The following is a 22,415-nucleotide window of genomic DNA, read 5'->3' as shown; positions in this document are numbered from 1 at the left end:
AAAAAGGAACAATAATAAAAAAACAACAAGACACTGTGAGAAAGGCCATGCTCTCTTCATAATTGTGTGAGTTCTCCGGATAACGTCAGTACTATCTGTGCGTGGTTTGCACAGGAAGTGTGGTTCACATGCAGGATGACGCTGGTTAATCAAACTCCGGGTTATCGCAAACAGTACGATGACATCAAGAAGGGCGGAGAGAGAGAGGAAGAGGTTGGCCGCGCTTTCCGCGTAAAGCAGCGGAGAGAAAGCCTTCCTGACTTCTGCTGGCAGAAGTGTTTCCACTTTTATGGAAAACAATCGAAAAGAAACCACAAAAACATTTCTGTCAGCCGCAAAATAATTCAGAAGATCAGCGAGAAAGAAATTGTCATCAGTTGAGGAGGTTAGGTTCGGAAAACAAGTCAGAGCATGTTACTTTGGAAACCACTGGTTGTACTAAAGCATGAGGAGGAAAACAGCTTAAATTGTTTTCACCAAAATTTTATCACCTACCAAGGTAAAAGTCTCAAACTTTTTCTTGATAGGTTATAAAATATGCTCACACTTTACGTTTATGTGCAAATATGTCCATTTGCACATAAACATTTGTGGACACGTGGAGAAAAAGAAAAAAAAATTAAACCTTCTATTTCCACTGTCTCAATCAAATTGTTAGTAATTGTTAATAAACTAAGTCCTTGTTGCATTCATATAAAACTCTTTTCCTTTGTCAACCACATCCGTGCTGCTTCCACCTGCATCCTTTCACTCATAACTTGTGACAAGGTATTCCTCTCCTCTAATCCCAAATGAACTACAATATAGTGAAAATCACTCTATACATTTTGTTGGGATATTTGTATAAGTGACAACTAAGACCGTGTTTACATGACAATGTCAGGACAATAACTGGAAAACATTCTGTAGCATTTTCAATAGAGCATTTGTCATTCAAAAACAAAAGTTTGAACGAGGCTCAAGAAAACAGCTTTTTTTTCTAAACACAATGCAAAGTAGGTCTGTGTAAATGCAAGCCAAAAATATCTACAATATTACAGCAATGGCGGACCTCTGTGTTCTGGCTGTGCTGCTGCAGATCTTGACATCTAGAGGCATAGATCACATGTGCCAGATCATACGTGCACTTCTGAAAAACATGCCTCTGGATCAGAAAGTCCACAAAGGTTCCCTGCCTCCTACAGGCTTGGCAAGCACGCTACCTCGTCTCCAGTGCTGTTGGAGTTTTCATCTGCAGGTGAAGGGGAGCCTGCAGGACACTATCTGAGGGTACGCACAATACTTTCACTGCAGCTGACCCACAAGAGCACAACCACATTTCTGACATGCATCATGTTCATGTTGCAGAAAACCAGCACAAGACAAAACCACACAAGTACTGGCCACATGTGCGTAATACACATGGCACATAAAAACAGATGATCTAATAAATAAGACAGACAAAGTCTACCTGTGTGATCCAGGTGCAGGATGGAGATTCCCAGGTTCAGGTGGTTGTCTGAGACTTCCACAGGAGGAGATGAAGAAACAATGTTTGCCTAACTTCAACTCTATTGGCAAAGTTTCGACTAGATTTAAAGGTTTAACTCTCCCACACGGTAGATGTCATGTTCAGCTGTCAGAGTAACCCGTCAACTCTTCAGTTTGTGAAATCACACACAAAAAAGCTGTTAATCAGGACATCATGCCAGAATCACACGTGGTAAAAAGCTCAGGTGGGGTTCACTGGACCCCTCTAAAAACGATGGGCGAGTTAAAACTCTGCTTATTCATTTTTAGCTAGCTTCACTACATTGTCACATTTAGCTTACAGAAAAAGCACCAAGATGCCAAATAAAAAAAAAAAGTCAACTCACCAATAACACAGCTTTAGGACGTAAATGTGCCCTATAAAGTCTCACAGATGTGGGCTACGTACAAGATGTTTTGACATAAAATACATCTTCTTTCTCTTGCTTATATTAAAGAGTTTTATATATATCAAAAAATATATACATAATCAATTAAATTTTTTGATTTTACTTAAAGGAAAATCTCAAGCACTGTGAGTGAAGGCGTACAGCTGCAGGCGTTACTGTGCATGTAGAGTATTTTCCATCCGCAGTTGTGCAAACAGTTAATCTTTTTTGGATACGTAACAGAAAACACTTAAGGAAATGCATTTCCTAAAATATGTAAGTAAAATTTAGCTTGATTTCAACACCAGAATTGGTCCCTAATTCTCCAAAGTAGAATTACTCTTGCAGCCACAGCTAAGATAATGATTGCTCATAAATAGTCCACAGAATCTCACCCAATAAATAGCAAGACTTTATTAGCTTCACTCAAACAGAAAATTGTTGTCTTTCTGCTAACGACTGTGTTTTAGCACATATTTAAACTTTGCTCTTTTAGCAATGGGAACTATCTTCTTAAGTACATTAAAAAACACATCTGCTCCAGAAAAACAGGTTAAAAATATGTTCCACAACTAAGTTGAGCCAAAACAAATCCTCTTTGATGCAATAAATTTCTCCATCTGCTCATTTACCCACTCACTATGAAGAAAACATCACGTAATCAAGTCATTTTCTTTCATCTGGCGATTTGATCTTTTCTCCTGAATGGAACAGAGAATAAAAAATATTGTAAACAGAAAAACTCCCCCTTTTCACCTTTGTTACTGTAAACATATCCGAGTGAGGAGCGGATAAGCTTTGAACCTATTTTGTGAATGAATCCGTGGGAGGAAAGAGCTAAGTTTAGAACACATGCGATCAAAACAACTCTTGTCTGCATTGCATGGCCTTCCCCTAGATGTAGATGGGGAAACCAAGTCAGAAAAGAAGAAAAAAAAAAAAAAAGGTTCGGGGTGTGTGAATGCAGACGATAACAGAAATCTGAAAACAAATGACTGAGAAGAGCAATCTGTGGTTTGCACATTCAGAAGTTGAAATTTAATGGGTCAACCTCTACAGCACATCTACTCTGCCCTCAAATAACCCCCCTCATCCAATCAAACTGCCTCATGTGATCTGTAGGCGTGTTCTTCCCTCTACACAACTTCAGCAAGAGATGCTTGTTTCATGAATCCCTACGCCCACAACCATCTTTATCTGGTATTAAATAAATGTGTTTGCTCCCTCTCAGTAACGGCCAACACCTTCCCCACCCTGCACACGCCCTGAACCCACCTTCCTTCCCTCTCTGCCACAGAACCAGACGCTGACATGTCAAACGGCATGTGCAAGGTGATGAGCTGGAACTTCAGAAATGAATAATACAAGATGATCGTTTGAACAGATTTGCACACACACCAACTGTCTGCTACCATGCATTCACTGCTGGTGAATGCATGGTTGCAAATGGGACATTTAGACATGAAGTTAAATTTAAAGTCTAACTGGAAATGCGTTTAGTCATCACGATTTGGTGAACATGACTTACAGAGGCTTCAGCCAAGCAGTATAATGGGAGAGAAATTGAGTTTGAAAAAAAAACCCCAATGTTGTCATTATCAGACAAACTAGTTTGAGTATTTAAGAAACTGTTGATCTGCTAGGATTTCCCCACACAACTGTCTCTCTGGTTTACAGAGAATAAACGGGCTGGAGATAATATAAAGACATCAGTAGCTTAAATGACCAATCAATTTAACAAAGGTATACTGTAAACATTTTCTAAAACACTTATCTGAATTACAATAGCAGAAGTCCACTGACTAATCAAGAAATGGAAGCAGTCTACAATTTGCTAGAGCTCACCAAAATGGGACCAAAAAAAGCCTGAAAACGTCTCCTAATTCAAGAAGTTTCATTTCAGCCGTTGCATTCATTGTAAAGCATAAGTCCATCCTGCCTTGTAGCAACAATTGTGAATGATTGTGCTGGTGTGATGGTATGTTTCTTTTTGTTTTATTTTACACTCTTTGGGCCCGTTACTGCATCACTTGAGTATTGTCGGTGACCATATCCATTCCTTCATTGCCAGACCTACCTTCAGAGGGCAACTTCAGCTTAATAATACATCATGTCACAGAGCTCAGTTTACCTCAAGCTGAAAGGTAGCAAAAAGTTTCACAAATTAAAAATTGACATCTTGCTTGCTTCAACATTGCACAGCAGAGATGGTGCAGTCATAATCTGGAGGTTCTCTCTTCGGTAGAGCTGCTGAATTTCAGGTTCAACAGCTCTGGGTATCTCTCTTTGTCCAGATGCCCAAGACACTCAGTTCTTTTGGTTCAAAATTACTCTGAATACCAGGAATCTGGTTTTTATGCTCCACTGACCTGGAGCAAAGCCACATTCAAGAAAGAATGTTGAAACTCAGAGTTCTTTTAAAGAAAGACTAAAACCCAATTTGGTTGGAGTTTCTTTCCATTAATATCAAATCAAACATTAATTTTAGTCTGAATTCCAATTTTCTTTCCTTTATGTTATTGCAATATGTTTTGTTTTCATCATACAAGGCACTTTTTAATTATCTTGTTTCTGAAATGTGCTTTCCAAATAAACTTGCTCTGACTTGAGGTGTTGGTGTGTTGATGACTACGGTTTTTAAAACACCTACCGGATAAAGGCGTTTTTCCAGGGAAATGCTGTCCTTTCGATTCTTCATCCTGGATGTCCTGCTGATCACCACTGGAAACATTTGGGGATTGAGACCAGTTGTAGACCGTAGATGTCTTTTGTGAAGCCATCTCTGACAGTGTTAGGGCACTGCTCTCTCCACTTGCATCAACCAAACAAATGTATATGTAATCATTAACAGAGTATATTTTAGAAACTTCTAAAGGTGTAAATTAATATTGTATTTATGTTCATGATAGATATGTGTCAAGTTCTAGCTGCACAATGTTGGAGAAAGGTTAAAGGCAAAGTGATAAAGATGTCACGTCTTAGCAACTCGACCTTCAACAGATTTATCTGACAGACCGTTCAACTTCAAACCATTATGGAGTGTAGGTTTCTTTTATTAATGCACATTATAATTATAAACTACAGCAACTTTTCATCCTTTAAATAAATCCAGATTTGGACCCGAGTTTGGTCTGAGAAGAGACTCTGCATCCAGCCAATGATCCAGTGCTTTCTCAGACACTCAAGATCCCCACATGAAGTCATTTATGGTCAGGCATGATTAGCATAACCAACAGAGATGGGACTGTCCTGCACAGTAACAATGAAATCCACTCATTTAGTGTCTTCAAGATTAGATTTACAGACATTTGTGTTTATCACAGTAAAGCAGAAATTGAAAGTGATACAGAGGAAAAGAAAACAGATATGAGTAAATGACAAAGCTATAAGAGAGCAGATAATAGCTGCAGTTTTAGATGACTGCACACAGGTTATTACAAGATGATGCAGGGTAGTGGAGGAGAAGGCAGACTGAGATTATCTCTTGATGGGTTGGATGTTGGAAGGCTGGAAGCAGGTGAGCTGCAGCTGCATGCTGCTCTTAAACTTGTTCAGCAGCTCCTCCAGTAACCTGGAGACCAAAACAAACACAAAATGTGTGAAATCAGTATGTAAACTGTTACGCCTTTACAGAAACGGTGTCAGAATTGAACTCACTTCTTATCAGCCCCGCTGTGCAACTGAGGGAGCGAGTCCAACGCCTGCTTGAAGCTGGCGCTGGAAATAAAACCCCAACAAATTTTAGAAAAAAAAAAAAAGTTACGTTTATTTAAACTTTATTACCAGAGAATACAGTTCAGGGCGAGTCTATGCATGTATCCTGACATGCACAATGACCTACTTACATGAACACACAAGACACACCACACAGCAGGCACACAACAGAACCAGATTACTTTCACTTCCTTTCCAGAACCCACCAACTAACATAAATAGGGATTGTAGGTGAGGGATGTGCGACTGTTAGGATTTATGCCTGTGACATGCAAGGCTATAAATCACTGGCTATACATGTTTGAGGGCTGCACTCACTTGCTATCAGGGTTTAGGTATGCGGCCACTGCGTCTCTCAGGGCGCTGAGCTCGAGTCGGGCCTGGATGTGAAGCCGGGGAGGGGTGAAAGATGGTGGTGAGAGGTTAGGTTTGAAAAAAAAAAGAAAAAAGAACAATAAGAGCCAGCGAACATGAAATCTAGCCATCAGGCCAACTGACAGCAGTTGGCAGATGAACTGAAATGTAGCATTATCAGAAACGACTGGTGGATCCCCCCACAAATGTGGTGTTGGCTTATGAGTCAGGGTCTTACTATATGACTGAGAAACAGCTAAACCTGTGTTTGTGAGAACGCGTGTGTATTTTAGTGTGTACCTGTAGGGCTCCATTCTTACTGAAGGACGACACGCATTGCATAAGGCGACACATCTCGTCCGCTACAGATTCCACAATTCTTGACAAAACCCGAGGAACCAGGTCCTTTGAGACGGTGAAGACCTGTTGCAGAAAAAGTTGACTTTCATAAAGAAGTGGAGACAAAAAAAAAGAAGTTTGTGGTGTATAGTGGGTGTGAGCAAGGGCGTTTGTACCTCAGCGTGGACAGCTATGATGTTTATAAGAGCTTCCTTTAGGTAGTTCCTTACACCTGAGGGAGAAGGCAGTGAAAAGTGAAAATGGGATACATTATGCAAAACATTGCAAAAACAATGAAAACAAAAACAAAAATAACGTCCAGGAATTAAAACACATAAATAAGCTTTGATAAAAAAAACTTTTTATTTCAGCACTAGCTAGATGCTTAGGGTCAATATTCTGCTGGAAGGTGAACCTTTACCGAAGGACATCTTTATTAACCGTGTCAGTACAAACAAACCCAGTCCTTGTGGTCAGGATCAGGTTTTCTTCCAGTACTGCCGTCATTTTAACTTCAACCATCTTGACATTAACTTTGACCAGTTACCTTGGTCCTGCTTAATGAAAGCAATCCCACATCATAATACTGCACCCTGTCAGATGGGTGACTTGATGTTTTATTTTATACCAAACACAGCGTTTCACACAGAAGAACAATCATAAATCCTTGCTTGGCATGTTTCTTACTTGGCTTGCGGACGCATTTCACCATTAGTTTTCTGTAACCTAAATACCAGATTTATGGTGTGCATGACTAATAATTGTCAAAAAATTCCATCTGAACAATGGATCTCTTGAACTCCTCCAGAATTTCCATGGGCCTCTGGCTGCTTCTATGAGTAATGCACTCTTTTCAAATTCTGTTAGATCAGATGGACACCTGTGTTTTTTTGGGTTAACAGTTGTTTCATTCTCTGATCTTAGATGATGATTGAATATCCACAGAATATCACAGGACAGAAAAATTTGCAAAAGTTTGTTTTAGTCAAACAGATCGCTTTAGGTCATTGTTAGGATAACCGAACCCTACTTTAAACTTCTGTACAACTTTATCATTGATCTGTTTTATAGGATTCATTATATTTAATTTTATTCAGAAGTTTTAGAAAAAAACAGGGTTGAATTTAAGTGTTCTTCCTATAGTTTTTGAAAACTATGTCCAAAACCATGTATTACCCTTTTTTCCCACTTCACACGTATGAGCTACTTTGCATTGAATTGTCATATAAAAAAAAAACAAAAAAAAAACGGTGAAATACATCCTCATTTTAATGTAGTTACTCGTTGTCGTGAGACCAAATGTGTAAAGCATAAAGAAATATGATTTATTTCGCAAAGTTCTGTATTTGGCTGATTCTTCCCAAGCAAGTTCTGAGACTGAATTTTATGACTTAAAATTATTTACGCAATTGTTCTTTACAGCTATGCACTGCAGGAAGTTGCGGGGATGATCTTGTCACAACTATCTTCTAGCAAAGTAACTGAGTAAAGAAGAACAGAGAAAGGATCAGCACTATCTCAAAATCTAAGACCCTTACACCGCTTTTACCAGTTGTTTTGAAACTTTTATGCCGGGCCTGCTCTGAGGTTAAGATATTAATATATAAACCCCACAGCAACGTTCCACTTTGTTATTCACAAATAAAAGTTAGAAGAAAAACACACATTGCACTTTAAAGATTGTAGTTGCTAAAGAAGGACAGTTATCATTTTAAGTAAGAGCTGATAAAAGTAGAGTACCTTGAAATAGAATCTTATGATGGCGATAATGTTGGTAAATAGAGATGGTGATTTTAGTTGTGACATACACCTATTTTATTTAATTTCTTCCTCATCTGGTGCTTTTCACCAGCAGTTTTGTGAGGCGTACCAGTCTGTTCTGCAGCAAAGGGCCCCACGACATGAATCTTTCAAGCTTTCCTTTTTCCCTTCACAGGCAACAATGGTCAAGCAATGAAATTTTCCTCTGACCAGAGCAGAGAACATATCTCCATAAATGACTGTCTTTAACCTAAAAGTATTTGCAACCGTCAATCTATCTTTTTATGTTACTTTCGCAGTAATGGTTTCTTCCTCTTCGAGTGGCCTTCCAGCTAATGCTGAGGAAAGACATGTTTCACTTTGGAAAACGACTTTCCGTTTACCTTCAGCTGTATGTTCACCCGGCCTTATAGTTTTGTTCTGCGGTTGATACGTTTCACTCTAAAACATTCATATCTGGGACACAAATGGTGATGTGCTTACAAAGCCATGATGTCATCATGTGGGCTTCCCCAACCTGTTAAAATGCATAGTAATCTACATATATACAGACTTCTGACTTAAGAGAAAAATTACTTTCATGTTACTAACAATTTTGGTAATCAAACTAACCTAAAATAAAAAAAGTTCAGACTCGTTTATCTATTTATTGTATATGTTTTTTATACCCTTTATGTTACCTAGTTTTAACTACATTCCTACATTAGACTGTTTTGTTCGTTCTGGTTAGGCATGCAGAATTGTTTTGGAAACATTTAATAAAGTCCTTAAAAGAAGATTTGTAAATATCAGGCATTCAGTTAACTTACAGTATTTTGTATATCTTAATAAAGATGTCCTTTGGTTTCTGAATCTTTGTAAAAAACAAAAAACAAATCCAATTAGGAAATACTTTACCCAAACAGGACTATTTTTCCCCAAAACAAATGTAAAAAAGAAAGACCTTAGTTTACATGTGGATCCAAATAATCTTATGTTTGAAATACTAATCCACATGTGAGATAATTTAGCTTTGAATGCGTTAATTTTTTTCCAAAGGGAGAAAAAACAAGCAGCCAAATATGTAGAAGCAATGCATAAGAAGCTGCAACTGCAAAGGTGTTTTTGCCATTTTTTTTTTCTTTGAGGAAGATTCAATGCGGTTTGGGGCCGGGGGTTAATGTGCAAACATGGTATGTTGAAAATATAACATCCAGTGAACTCTGACAGCGAAACAGCCAAATGCAGCAACAGAAAGAAAGTACTGAAACCGGATTTTTAATGCCTTGCAGCACCCCACACGCTTACAGGAGTCCCACACAAAGAGCAACAAGTGAAAGTCTCATATCCTAGAATGGTGGTTTAGTGTCCAAAATGTTCCGCTTTCACATGTGGCCCAGGCATACAAACTTTTAGAGGCTGCAGAAAACCAGTGCAAGGCTCAAACTTGTCATTAGGAAATTTTGTGCGATAATCTGCCTGCATCCCACCTGAAAAATTCAATAGGCTCATGCTGTCTCATATCCTGTGTTTAAGATAACCACATATTTTACATTCTCATTCCACCTGAGTTTGAGCTCATCTGGTAACAGAAATGTCAAAGTAAACCTTTGCACACACCCACAGCGCCAACATAAAGGCCATGAGAACTTCAGGCAGAGCAGCAGAATGATGTTTACAGTAAGCCATCAAAGACTTGTGCTCCACACATGACACAAGTGAACCACAAATCTTCAGATCAGAGCACAGACAGCAAGTTCTCATGCTACATGACTCTTGGTGGCTCATGAATGATGCGGGGTCAGTTGGTGGTTGCTCTGGGTGAATTCCCAACTCTTTTAATCCTGACTTTTATCAAGCCAAAGAAGCTTATTTAATACCTGAAGGGGTCTGGCAGTCTCTCCAGTCGAAGTATCCAGCATACATGCCGGGCTCCAAGGAACCGGCGATTGGATCGGCTCGTCTCTCAATGTAAGATTCAAAAAGTTTGCCGTCCAACTCCCGAACGGCATCTACACTCACCTGCAAGGTTACAGACAGATGGGAATTAACAAAAACTAAGTCTATGTTCACAGAGCAGGTCAAGATGCTCAATTCTGATATTTTTGTGTGTGGTCATTCATAACACTGAATGATGCAACTGCAATTAGACTCCTCTGTGAATGGTTTACAAACCTAAGGTGACCTGCAAGAGCAGAAGAAGAACTTTGATGTTACACAGCAGTGCATTGTTTCTAGAAGTAATAATGCATACTGCACGCTGACTATGGATCAATTTTAAAGTTGAAGTTCAGCAATGGAGCAGACAGTATTGTCATAACATCATAAGACAAAAGAAAGCTGAGCAAATAGCAATGATCTGTCATGGAACATTGACTGCAACCTCTGTAGAGAAGTCTATTTGGATGTGTAGAAGGAGCCAGAAGTTGGGTGATTGTGATGACTTATTTCAAAGACTTATTTCATATTTTATAATTTTTAGCCACTGTGTACGTTATGATTTATGATGTTGGGTTCTTTTGGTGCAGAATTATGACATAATGAGACATGACAGTTCAGTTTGTAGATGCTTTGAAAACATCAACATCGGATATAGATCAGATTTAGAACCACATACTGAAGTGATTGATTCATATTGAAAGATCCGAATTGGAACTTTCAGAGAAGAAGTCAGATATGCGTCACATTTGCGTACTTTGTGAAAGTAGCCATCCTCTCATTTTGCTCTAGAGCAGTGGTTCCTTAGGAACTGATGTCCTGCATGTTTCCGATGTGTCTCTGTTCCAGACTCCGATACAAACGATTGCATGAAGGAAGACATCTAAACCATGCAGGACAATGATCACTGAGGATCATTGTCCTCAGTGAACTTCAGAACCAGTGTTCTGAAGTTTCATGTATAAAGTATTATACTTTATTTTATGTAGGTACACATAAAACATGTTTTTTTCAGATTTCAAAACAGGTATAAAAAAAACCCCACTCATTAAACTGAAACCAAGCTTAAATGGGAGAACTGTGTCTTAACAAATCTCACACAGGATTCCTACTGATTTGAGCTTTGTACTTTGACTGGGCCAAAACAACACCTGGATCCTTTTTAGCGACTGTGTTGTGGATTTGTTGCTGTAATTGAAATCACTGTTCTGATAATTAACCAGTTTGGACCAAGCTTCAACTGTTGGACAAACTACTGCTGGAATGCTACGATATACAGATTGACTGACTGCAATTTACCCTGAACTGCAAATCAAACCCACATAATCTCTTTTCCACCACTATGCTTGACAGGTGGTATGAGGTGTTTGCCGTTTGGTTTTCTCCAAACATTACACTGCGGTTCATTCAATGCAACTTTGCAAACCAAAGTCATTCTACTACATTCTTTTTTAGAAAACACGGACTTTCTCCTTCAAATATTCCAATTTCTTTGTTAGTTTTTCCATCATCAGATTTAATATTTAACTGAGTCCTGCAAAGTCTGAGATGTTTTGGTCATTTGTGTCTGCATTGCATGGTCTAACTTTGGCATGGATTTACTGGAATCGAACAATTTGCACGTCTAAAATGTTTTCCATCTTCTCAGTGTTTACCGTTCGACTTCAAATAGTTGGAAGTGGCAACATAATCCTCTTAACAACAGTGTCTTAACGTACCTCATTGCTGATATCTATCCCCCCAAGGTTTCCACCCTGCCCATTAATGGAGGTCAGATTGATGATGATAAAGAGATGAAAACTTTCCTGGTACTGTTTCATTTTAAATCCCATTGAAGATGTGAAAGCGTACTTAGTTTTTCGAACAGCCATTGCTTTTTAGCCTTACTATTTGATAACTAATAAGTGTGAAATGTGCTGTGTTTTGTAAATTAAAGCTTAGATTAACTCCTAATATAAGATTTAATTTAATTTTTTCCTAATTTTTATTTCTGGATCAAGTAAAATAATGAACTCTTATCTGCAAATGCTTTCTAATGACTAATACTAAACTATCAAAATTCACATATATGACCTGTGCATTTTCTTAAGTTATTTTTGATCAGAGACATGCTAAGGATGATAATATTCTACACAGAGCAACAATTTTATGCCAGATGCAAGTTGGGATTTTTTTTCACCAGCACTTTCAGAGCTATTCTAACCTTTAAGAGCAGTCTTACACCCACATCATTTTAACATCTTAATGAGGCTCTAACTCAAGCTTTCAAAGAAAATAATGATCAACAGTTTTTACTGGAAAACCAACCGAACTTTTATTTTCTTTGTGATTCAGCCATTAGTCATTGTGTGCTGCTGTGTGACTGTGTCTGAGTGAGTGAAGAGAAAGTGGTGAAAATGAGCTTTAAAGACAATGACATTCACCTTTTTTGATTAAGAGTCATCACTCTGCTGAGAAACAGAACCTCATTGATCAGAGCTTTGTTGTTACAGACACCTCAGCAAACCACTTAACAGAATAACAGTATGAGTACAGAGCACTTTTGCTGCAGTTAATGCAGTTAATGCAGCAAAAGTGCTCCTGAAAAGGAGACACGGTTTCAGTTACTGACCCGATTGATCTTCTCTGTCCCTGTCAAGCCGTGCTTTTCAAAGTGGTCGGCCAGGTTCAGGAAGGTGTGCCGTTCCAGGTATTGGCAGTTACTCAAGATAATCAACAGGCGCTGCTCCTATGCACAAAACAATACCAAGTTTCAACTTCCATGTTCTACAAAAAAGCCAAAAACATTTACTTTACACTAAAATTGGAACATTTTACTCACTTTTCATTCATCTATCTATCCATCTATATGTATCTATCTGGATGAAATGAATCAGAACTTATTTTTTAATAATACAAGTTTTGTTGTTTTGCATACAACAAGCAAGATTGTCAACTCAATAAAATCTCCTTCCCTCACTTTGTTTTTAATTTTAATTTCCACAAACTCACAATAACCTTCCAAAACAGTATAGATGGAGATACAAGTTTATTAAATAACCAAAACTAGTACTTAGAAACAAAGAGATGACTGAGTGATAAGCTTGTAATGTGCCAACCACAAAATGTGGCAGCACATTTGTTTTTCATGCTCCAGCAATAACAGCCTACAGCGGGCTAGAGAAACTTGATATCTATTAATGGCTGTCTGATTTACATCCTCACATGCTTTTTAGCAAGTCATTCTTAAAACAAAACCATCAAAATACTGTATGAGTGAAATCCGTCTCGACTCTGGTCATTCACCAGAGCTCCGCTGCCAAACTCCCGCTGCTCACATTGGGTTGGGGAAACCCCTTCTGCGCCTTGCTCCATTTCCCTTTACCAGAAGCACCCCGTACCCTGCTCTTCCTCCCAGCCGCCTCCCCTGCGTTTTACCCCTCCACCAACAACTCAACCAAGTTACAGGAAACAAGGACGTATCTGCTGCTTGTCCACAACCAGGAAACAGCCTGATAACATTTTGTGGTTCCAGTGACTGAGACATGTGTTTGTCTAGTTGGGTTACACGGCGAGCCCACGCTTGGGTGACACTACCAGGCACAGGCTGGCTGTAGGTCTTGAGGTTATTAAATCAAGAATGCTCAGTAAAAACTATAATAATTTCCTTACAGATGTTGGAATGAATCCCTCCTGGATGCTGGAAAACCGATCAGGAGAGGATAGGTCCACTGAAACTTTGCTGAACAGAGAGGACAAGTTTCTTTTTCAGAGGAAAACACAATAGCAAAAATCTGAAAAAAGAAATCTTCAAAATACTCACTGAGATACATCAGATTCTTCATCTCCCTTCGTACTCAGCTGCTCCAAACAGTTTATAAAAACCTAAGGTGAACACATGGAGATCCACATCATTTCCACAAACATCAAAGCTGTGAAATTTAGTCTTATAAGCTACTATAAATGAAAACGACCACTTTGTCTTGAAACCAATAACTGGTGGAAAAAAAGATCTGCACATTGGAAAAAAAACAACAACAAAAAAAACAGAGGAAAGTTCAGTTTTCATTGAATGTGTTTTGTCTCCATTATGTCAACAGTGATTTAGAATTAATTCCATATGATGGAACTGGTCAATATTGTCAACAAAAGTTGATCTGTGTCAACAGCTAAGGATTGAGAAACATCCATCTCAACAGTGATTGGCAGAAGTGAACAGAAAAGGTGCCATGTAGCAGCTTATACTTTATTTTAGATTTTCCATTTTTATTACTTTATAACCATGCTAGGTTTTTTATTGGTGCAACCTGCAGGTTGGGTCTACTGGGAATTTTCTTTTTGTACATTTGTATAAAAAAAAACATCTTCAGTATAAATATTTTGAGAAAGGAAACAATGTCAAGGACTCATGAGACGTATGTAAACCTACAAATGTATGCACAACTGTGGACATGCATGAAGTAATAAAAGCACAAAAATGCTTTTGGCATGTGTGAATTTTGTTCCAGAAGATTCAGAATAATGAAAACTAGAGTGGGTTTTAGCTAAAGTGCACGCAGCGATCTGTGGTTCCTATATAGGACACTTCCTCCAATCATACAAGAAATTAGTCTAATAAGAGTAAGCAAGTATTATTGAGGTCTGCAGATGTTTTCTAGCACATTTTACCTTCATGATGCTCACGCTGAGCTGTGCTGCCTTGTCCTGGACTTGGTCTAACTGCAGGACCTGACAGATACAGGAAGCAAAGCTTAAAATAACTAATTCAGTGGTTGTGATTTATCAAGCACAGACAGAAATCTGTCAGATGGGATTTTACAGGATAAAGCGACCTTTAACTTCTTGCTTTGAAGGATTTCAAACTTCGCTTTCACTCATTTGAAAACCTACATTGATTTCTCCTGCTTTGATTTCCAGCGGCTCTTTCAGTGACTGCAGCATGTGGACCAGGCATTGTTCAAACTTTGAAGGCTGCAAAAAATATCAAAGACAAAACATGTGCGAAGGACTTGGAATTGTGGGCTGAAGAATAAATGCAAGTCAGATTAAAGCCTGGCAGCAGGTGCACGTTACTTTAAAATGAAAGAATTGGTACATTATTACGTAAGGGGGCATCAGTTCTCTGTTCGTCAGCTTGATCTGTGATTTTCACTGAAAGTGCTTCAAAACATAATGAACAGATAAAATAAAAAACATGATCATTTTGTCTCCTCTACACTATGTGAAGTGTGGAGGAGAATTTCACAAAAGCTCAGACAATCAGATAGAGGATTATATATCATTCTTATTGGAAGATGAATGCATAAAATCAATTTTTGATTTTGCAAGCAACAAAATGACTTTATTCAATTCAAAGCCCCTTTACTAATTCTAAAAAGAAATGAGATCTGATTTAGATAAGATTAGATTCTGTTAGATATAATGAATAAATAAAACATAGCAATATTAGAGAACAAACAAATTGAAGAAAAACAAAGTAATGTTTATAATCTATAGAAGACTGTACTGAATTAGGTTTGGTTCTATCTAAGTGTTTGCAGGAATAGATCTACCATGTTTAGTTCTGTAAAATTAAACACTGCTTGGTGTGGTAACTCATTCTTACCAGACTGGTGATTCCCTCGTTATCTACAACCCAATCTTCCTTTTCAGCAAGCCTCTTCACATCTAAACGGGGAAGAAGCAATGCAGAAATGACTTCAAACCGCTGAATAATTTACCGAAGAATCATCCCTTATTTACAAAGAACGATAATAAACAGAGACAATGTTGTGTTTTTCTGAAGAAAAAACAGGCAATGTCAAAGAAAATCTACCTTTCTGCAGAGACCTTTGTTTGGTGTTATGTGACACGGGTGTAGGGAGTTCAACGAAAACCAGTCACTCTTCTCAAAATGACCATACCTAACCACAAGTGAAACTGAACATGTCTGGTTTTGGTCTCATAACACTTTCTCCATTATATAACTGGAGGCTGCAGGAGGTAAAAAGATCCTGACCACCAAGAAAATTAATAGTTAATTCAGATGGTTTCTTAGAAAATAAATAGTGAAGAGTTTTTGGAGATTTCTCTTACTGCTTTACATCAATCAACAGTAATTTTCTTCACTTCCAAGTAATTTACTTAAATTCTGCTTTGTATTTTGTTTATATGAACATGAGAATAAGTTATCAGTTTTTCTTCAACACTTTCTTGCAATAAGGTATGCATTTATACAGTGATTTCACCAGATGTGGGACCTTTATTTTATTTTATTATAATTGAAATACATTTAATCTAGTTCACAGACAGATGCCACCAGATTTTCATTCATAGCCTATAAGGTTCATTTTGTGTTTGGCTCTCTCACAAGGTTCCCTTTGAAAGACAAACAGGCCCGCAGCATCACAGATCCCCTGCCATACTGAACTGTGGGCAAAAAGTGCTTTACATATATTTATCCTGTAGCTTTATGCTAGATCAACCAACACAACCTGATTTCTTCTGCTGCCCTGCAGTCCGACTGCAGTTTGAGCATCACCATCACATCCAAACTGATGAATCCAATCGAGCATGAAAATACCCACTTTCCACCATTAGATACAAGAAAACATTAAATTAATTATTCTGAAAAAACCTCTTCATCCTCATGAAATCCCATTTCCATTGACTGATAAGTATGCCCAGCTCATTTTTCTTACAAGTGTCCCCAAAAATCATGAATTGCTGAGGAAATTTGTTGTGATGTTTGTTCTCCACACTCTCACCCTAAACATTCACCGAGATGAAACCAAGTTGAAGTTCCAGCATTTTCTTCTTTCAGGACTCTGAATCATCACTGACCCATGATCCATGGCTGCTGCTTTTAACAGATTAGCTGTTTTGCACATTTGATTTCTAAGTATTCAATCACATACACTGAGTCAGCCAATTTGATTTTCATGGTTTTTATTTTTGCTTCATTCTTCTTTTAAAGACATGTATTTCTATATTGACACTTCAGCATGTTCCTTAGTCAACATGCAAGAATCCCATTATAATCTTAATGTTTTGTTTGCAACTGATTTGCCAGTTTGTGCTGAAGGACTCCTAAAATATCTGACTTGCCTTAACTGGCAGGTGTCTTGTACATGCAATATTTCCTGAAGACGTTTTTTTAAATAATTGTTATTTTAATATTTTTTATTTGTGAATTTAGACTCGTGTAGATACCTAAATGGGTTCATAAATACTTTTCTTTATTTAAAAACATTTAAAGCTTAAGTCCAACATCTTTGCTTAAAAACATTAGCATAATAATTCTGACATTTCTCATCTTTTTTGGAGGTATTTATATGGAATTATGTTATTATTGCTATAATACATTTCATGGTGTGATAATTGTGCGTGTTTTTCCTAAAAAAGAAAAAAAAAATACAATACTGTTCTAAAGTTTTCTTTTAGGGGTTAGAGTAAAGTGCACATGTGGACAGCAGCTGAAGTAAACACTGGAGCAAATTGCCAGCTCATAATTCAGAAAAATCTGCAAAGTGTAATAAAAATAAACTCTGTCGTCTTTCAGAGATGAAGCTGACATGATCAGATGCAGATGGTTTAATGGGGAATAGTTCCCCGTTCACTTTCCACAGCTTCCACTCAGCGGTCAATGTCTCACCTTCTGACGTGTGGAGCAGAGTCACCATCAGGCAGTGGACCCTCAGGTCCAGCAGTAGATCCTGGATCACCTGCAACAAATCATTCGGGATCTCCAGAGTGGACAGCGCCTCGTGACAACCCCTGGGCAAGACACCAACATCATGTTGATGACCAAACCCAGTCATTAACAAAGCGGCAGAGAGGAGGTAGATGTTAAAAAACTTGGAGTGAGAACCTGACAGTGTGGATGATCTGCGTGAACCAGGCTCCGGTCAGCTCTGTCTTGTCCTCCCAGCCTCCATAAACATGAAGCTCTCCTTGCGGTAGAGTGGTTGGGAGCAGAGCGCCGCGAATAAGCTTCACAAGCCTGTTTGTCAGCTCCTCAATCATTTTCTACAAAAATGTAAAAAAAATAAACAAACAAACCAATAAAACATGTAGAAACCAGATAACAGATTTTACAAAAGAAGCTTAAGTCCAAGTGAAATAAGCTTCATACTTTGAAGTCATTCTGTCTCTGTCTGGCGTTCTTCTTGGACTTTTCCACATGGCCAGATTTCTCTCCAGTCTGAAAGAAAAAAAGAAAGTTGTCCAGCTTGAAAAGCAGTTAACATTATTTTCTAAGATAGGTGAAGAGACTTGTAAGATGGTGAAATATTTTTCTGTTTTAAACAAAAATAACCACTGACAGAAACACAAATTTTCAGTTTGCTTCATCAGTATTTGAAAATATAACGTTTTACATAATTTTGCATCTGGAACAGTTTACAGTGTTTTCCAGGATATCACAGAGCCTATTCTGGTCTAGTTTTGTAAACATCCTTTGAGGCTCAGGTTGGGGAAAAACCTGGTAATGCTATTGTTCCTGGAAACCCTGCAAAAATCACAAGACATGTATCCTTAACATCCTCCAACTGTCACTCGAGAGTCACAAAGCGTTCTCCCATCAGACGGGTCACAAATTTATTTCAGAAGACTCAGAATCTACAGGTTTAATACTGTGTGGATGAAGATTAATACCACACACCATGAAACATGGTGGTGGCAGAACCATCCTGTGGGGAAGCAAGCCTTTAGCAGGGGCAAGAAAGTTGGTCACATGAATGAAAAATTTGCGCAAGAGAAGCATAAGTTCATTAAATCTAGACTTAAGTTTTAACTCTGCTGTTATTTCACATTCCAGTTGTTTGCCATTCTTTTTTATTTCTTGTAAATAGTCTGATATTTTCAATGCACATATTCATCCAGACACATCTTGCACATTTTTCTTCTCTAAATTAACCAGCATAGCAGCATATTACTTTTGATCCAAAAAGGATATTTCTCCTTTTTGGATAACTGCACTGTCTTATTGTTTTTATGTTTTGAATTTGTCATTATTGTAGAGTATCTTATTCTTATTTTTATGCAAATATTTTTCTTTTACTTTTGGGTGAATATGCATGTTCACCTTTACCTTAACATGTTGCTATGACACCTGATTGTTTTCCACTATGGGAAAAAAAAATTTCTGTTCTGTCTTAAAATATATCTGACTAAAATAGGGCTGCACAGAGGTGCAGTTGTTAGCACTGTTGCTTTGCAGCAAGAAGGTTCTGGGTTCCATTCCCAGCCTGAGGTCTTTCTGCATGGAGTTTGCATGTTCTCCCTGTGCATTCTCCAGGTACTCCTACTTCCTCCCAGAGTCCAAAAACATGTCTGTGTGTGTGAATGGTTGTTTGTCTCTGAGTTGCCCTGCGATGGACTGGACACCTGCCAAGAGTGTACCCTGGAGATAGGCACCAGCACCCCTCCCAGCCCCAATGGGATGAAGGTGTAAGAAAATGTATGGGTGATTAAAATACGCAGAAAAGAAAAACTGCAGGTTCTTCACGGGATTTGTAGTTTTGAATTCAGCAGGAATAACACACATGTCCCTGAGCTAACATTTGTTAAAATTTTTAATAAACTGTTGACTAATGTTTAAAAACTGAAATTTTATGTACTTAATAGTGCTATTTTGTTTTTAAATCTAACCTGCGGATTATGGTCCAGATCCAAGGTGAAAATGGTTTTGGTGATCCGTGAAGCAAAACTGATTTTTTTAAAATGATCCTTTCTCTTCTCACTCTGAAGTGTTTACCTCACTAAAAAGACTTCCGTTGACATAGGAGATCCACAGCTTCCAGAAGTTTGGCAGCTGACCAATCACCACGTCTGAGAGTTTCTCCACAAACTGTACCTGTTGTGGGGTTTCAAAGCGCCACGCTGGAGGAAAGAAAAGCTTATTATTCACTAAACTCAAAGTTGTGTCAAGATGTGGGTAACTACACAACAAAAACCTTCCTGGAAGACATACATTGTTTTTGTTTGTGGCCTTACTGTACTGGCTGATAAGAGGAGATTCCCCTAAGCACTGTATGTGACAGAAAGTGTTACACACATAAACATAAGGGTAGCGGCAGGGAAGCCCCTCTGCGGCACCTTGTGTGTGGGTGATTTTACACTCACTGCTGGGCCGCGCCGACTGCAGACTGCCCCCTCTCTTCAGAGACGCGGAGTGGCCGAGCCTGCCGAGCGATGCCAGACGGGTATCCCCCTCAAGATCCAGAGCGCCGATACCCACTGACCCATGCAGAGAGGAGAAAAACCAACACGTGCTTTAAATAGCAAATAATCAAATGAGCCATATTCCTAATTCCACATTCCTCGATAAGCTGAGCAAGTTTTCACACCAAATAATCCTTCCTTGACTTGTCTTTATTTATGTTCTGATCCAGACCCGCAGCTTAGAGACATCCAAGTTCTGTCCAGAGTATGGGGGTCTGCAAGTGTAGGGGTGAAGTGAGTTTAAGCTGTCCACAATGTCCTTAGTTACATCCAGCAGAAGACATCCACTAGATGGCAACAGAGAGCCATGGAACTGCAATGACGGATGGAGTTATGAAGGGCAGGCGCACGGTCCTATCTCATGAGGTGACATAACTTTGGTGAAATTAATCTGGAAGAAAGCTTAAAAGTAACAGCAGGAGGGGTGGAAGTTACGGGACAGGAATGAAAGTGAAAGACCAGCAGAGCCAAGAAGGGAGCAAAGCTGCTGCAGTGAAAATGAAACTCAGGAGAGGTTCGTGCAAACGCTGCAGAACGCCTACATGGAGTTTGTCTAAACGATGGGAGACGGATGACCACATTTCCAAAACATGTGTCTGACACACACATAGAGAGAGAAAAGTGCACCGGTGACTCATAGACTGACTGCAGTGTGTTAGCAAGTATTGAGAAATCCCCCAAACTGAGCAGCAACTGTGGTTTAGATGGCTGTGCACACAACACAGCAGCCTAGAAAATGTAAGGAAATTCTCATTTGAGTCAGACTATCTCTAAACATATCTCGAACACACGCACATACACACACGCAAATCCACACTCGACCCACATGGAATAGCACAGAGTCTGTCTTTCATGTTTTCCCTGTCTTCTTACAGCCATGAGAGCTGCTGTTGTTCCAGGTGTCGGCTGTGGATCACAAGAAAACATGGAAGTCTGCAGGACTCAATCTGTGGTTGCACGACAATATTATGTAGCCACTTCTCAAAACACAGAGGTTAGAAATTGCGTGTGCTAAATATAATGCATGCATTCCTTGTATACTTCCCATTTAAGTTTGACGCGTGGGATTGCTGATGAACTCAGTTGTCTCAAAGTGTGTCAAAAATATTTTTATAACTAAACCTTTCTACATTTTAAAAAGTCATACTTGCATGCTTCAATACATGTTATTGACCACCACAAAGAGGTGCACACTTATAAATAAGCAGGAAATTGTATGTTTAAAAAAAAATCTTTTTATGAAAATCAGAGTGTGACTTGCATCTGTATCTACTTTGATACTCTTAAAAACTGACAAAAGAACTGACATGACTGTTACAGAACTGACAAACCAAGAGGCCTTGATCGCAACTCTAGAGGAGTTTCAGAGAAACCTTTGCCAGGACAAATAATAGTTTTGCACTTCACAAGCTGGCTGGAGTATGCATACCCTAAACACACCAGGAAGTGTGAATGCTTTTTTTCAAAGGGGCAACAAATTATTTGGGATTGGTGGAAAGATTCATAGAGGTAAATGCAGAATATTCCTGAAAGAAGCAACTGCAAGAAACTGAAAAAGATGTGAAGCTGGGGTGGAGGCATTAAACTAATAAAAACATCAGACACATTTTAATATGATAAACTGACAACCCTTCACCCCCTATCAGAGTCTGAGTATTAACACACAATTATTTTCAAGTTTTAGTTAGTACATGTGAAACTGATGCTTTTTATGGCCTCTTTGTGCTTTTCTGTCACTTAAAATCTCAATAAAAGGCATTAACGATGGGAACTGTCATTTTGGCAGAGCAAACTCACACATCACTAAACAACAAGCCAAGATTCCTGATCAGCTGTATTGATGTTGGGAACAGAAGTGTTGTTTAAGTAGCTCAGTTTATAAATGACTTGGGCCGACTCGAATCAGACGGCAGCTATGGGGTTTGCTGGAAGTGTTTAGTCATATGAAAGCAACTTGTGCTGCTCTGCTTCTTCACAGGGCAAAAAACGTTCCCGTTTATAGTTTGATAAAGATGGATGGCTGGATCTCGCATTGAGAACAATTCAGCGAGGGATTAATGGGGCGATACGAACACCAGAACGGCCTTTGGTCTCCAAACTTGACTAAGAAGCAAAGGAGATGGAGAAAACGATTTCAGCTACTGTCTTTACAACTGACCCATCAAAGACAAATAATGATCCCCACCACGTGTGATTGAATGTGATTCAAGGCGGAAGAGGAAGCAGCCAGCAGAAGGGATGGTGGAGGCA

General features: G+C 38.7%; 1 protein-coding gene across 1 annotated transcript in view; it reads right to left on the bottom strand.

Annotated features, from left to right (window-relative positions):
* Nucleotides 1–4,933: 4,933 nt before the first annotated feature.
* exoc2 (exocyst complex component 2) overlaps nt 4,934–22,415 on the bottom strand; it is a 49,915-nt gene continuing 32,433 nt past the window's right edge. Inside the window, exons 12-28 of the mRNA XM_055049302.1 lie at nt 20,067–20,180; nt 19,699–19,823; nt 18,076–18,144; nt 17,812–17,969; nt 17,596–17,717; nt 15,568–15,629; nt 14,853–14,933; nt 14,631–14,690; nt 13,786–13,847; nt 13,635–13,704; nt 12,595–12,711; nt 9,926–10,067; nt 6,482–6,537; nt 6,267–6,389; nt 5,931–5,992; nt 5,556–5,615; nt 4,934–5,469 (exon numbers count right to left, since the gene is read on the bottom strand). Of these exons, the coding sequence (XP_054905277.1) occupies nt 5,376–5,469; nt 5,556–5,615; nt 5,931–5,992; nt 6,267–6,389; nt 6,482–6,537; nt 9,926–10,067; nt 12,595–12,711; nt 13,635–13,704; nt 13,786–13,847; nt 14,631–14,690; nt 14,853–14,933; nt 15,568–15,629; nt 17,596–17,717; nt 17,812–17,969; nt 18,076–18,144; nt 19,699–19,823; nt 20,067–20,180 (1,577 nt within the window). The 3' untranslated portion in view covers nt 4,934–5,375. The remainder of the gene's footprint in view (nt 5,470–5,555; nt 5,616–5,930; nt 5,993–6,266; nt 6,390–6,481; nt 6,538–9,925; nt 10,068–12,594; nt 12,712–13,634; nt 13,705–13,785; nt 13,848–14,630; nt 14,691–14,852; nt 14,934–15,567; nt 15,630–17,595; nt 17,718–17,811; nt 17,970–18,075; nt 18,145–19,698; nt 19,824–20,066; nt 20,181–22,415) is intronic.

The sequence above is a fragment of the Poeciliopsis prolifica genome, unplaced genomic scaffold (assembly GCF_027474105.1).
Source record: "Poeciliopsis prolifica strain line A6 unplaced genomic scaffold, Auburn_PproV2 SCAFFOLD002, whole genome shotgun sequence".
NCBI classification, from domain to species: Eukaryota; Metazoa; Chordata; class Actinopteri; order Cyprinodontiformes; family Poeciliidae; genus Poeciliopsis; species Poeciliopsis prolifica.
This window is presented reverse-complemented; position numbering and strand designations above follow the sequence as displayed.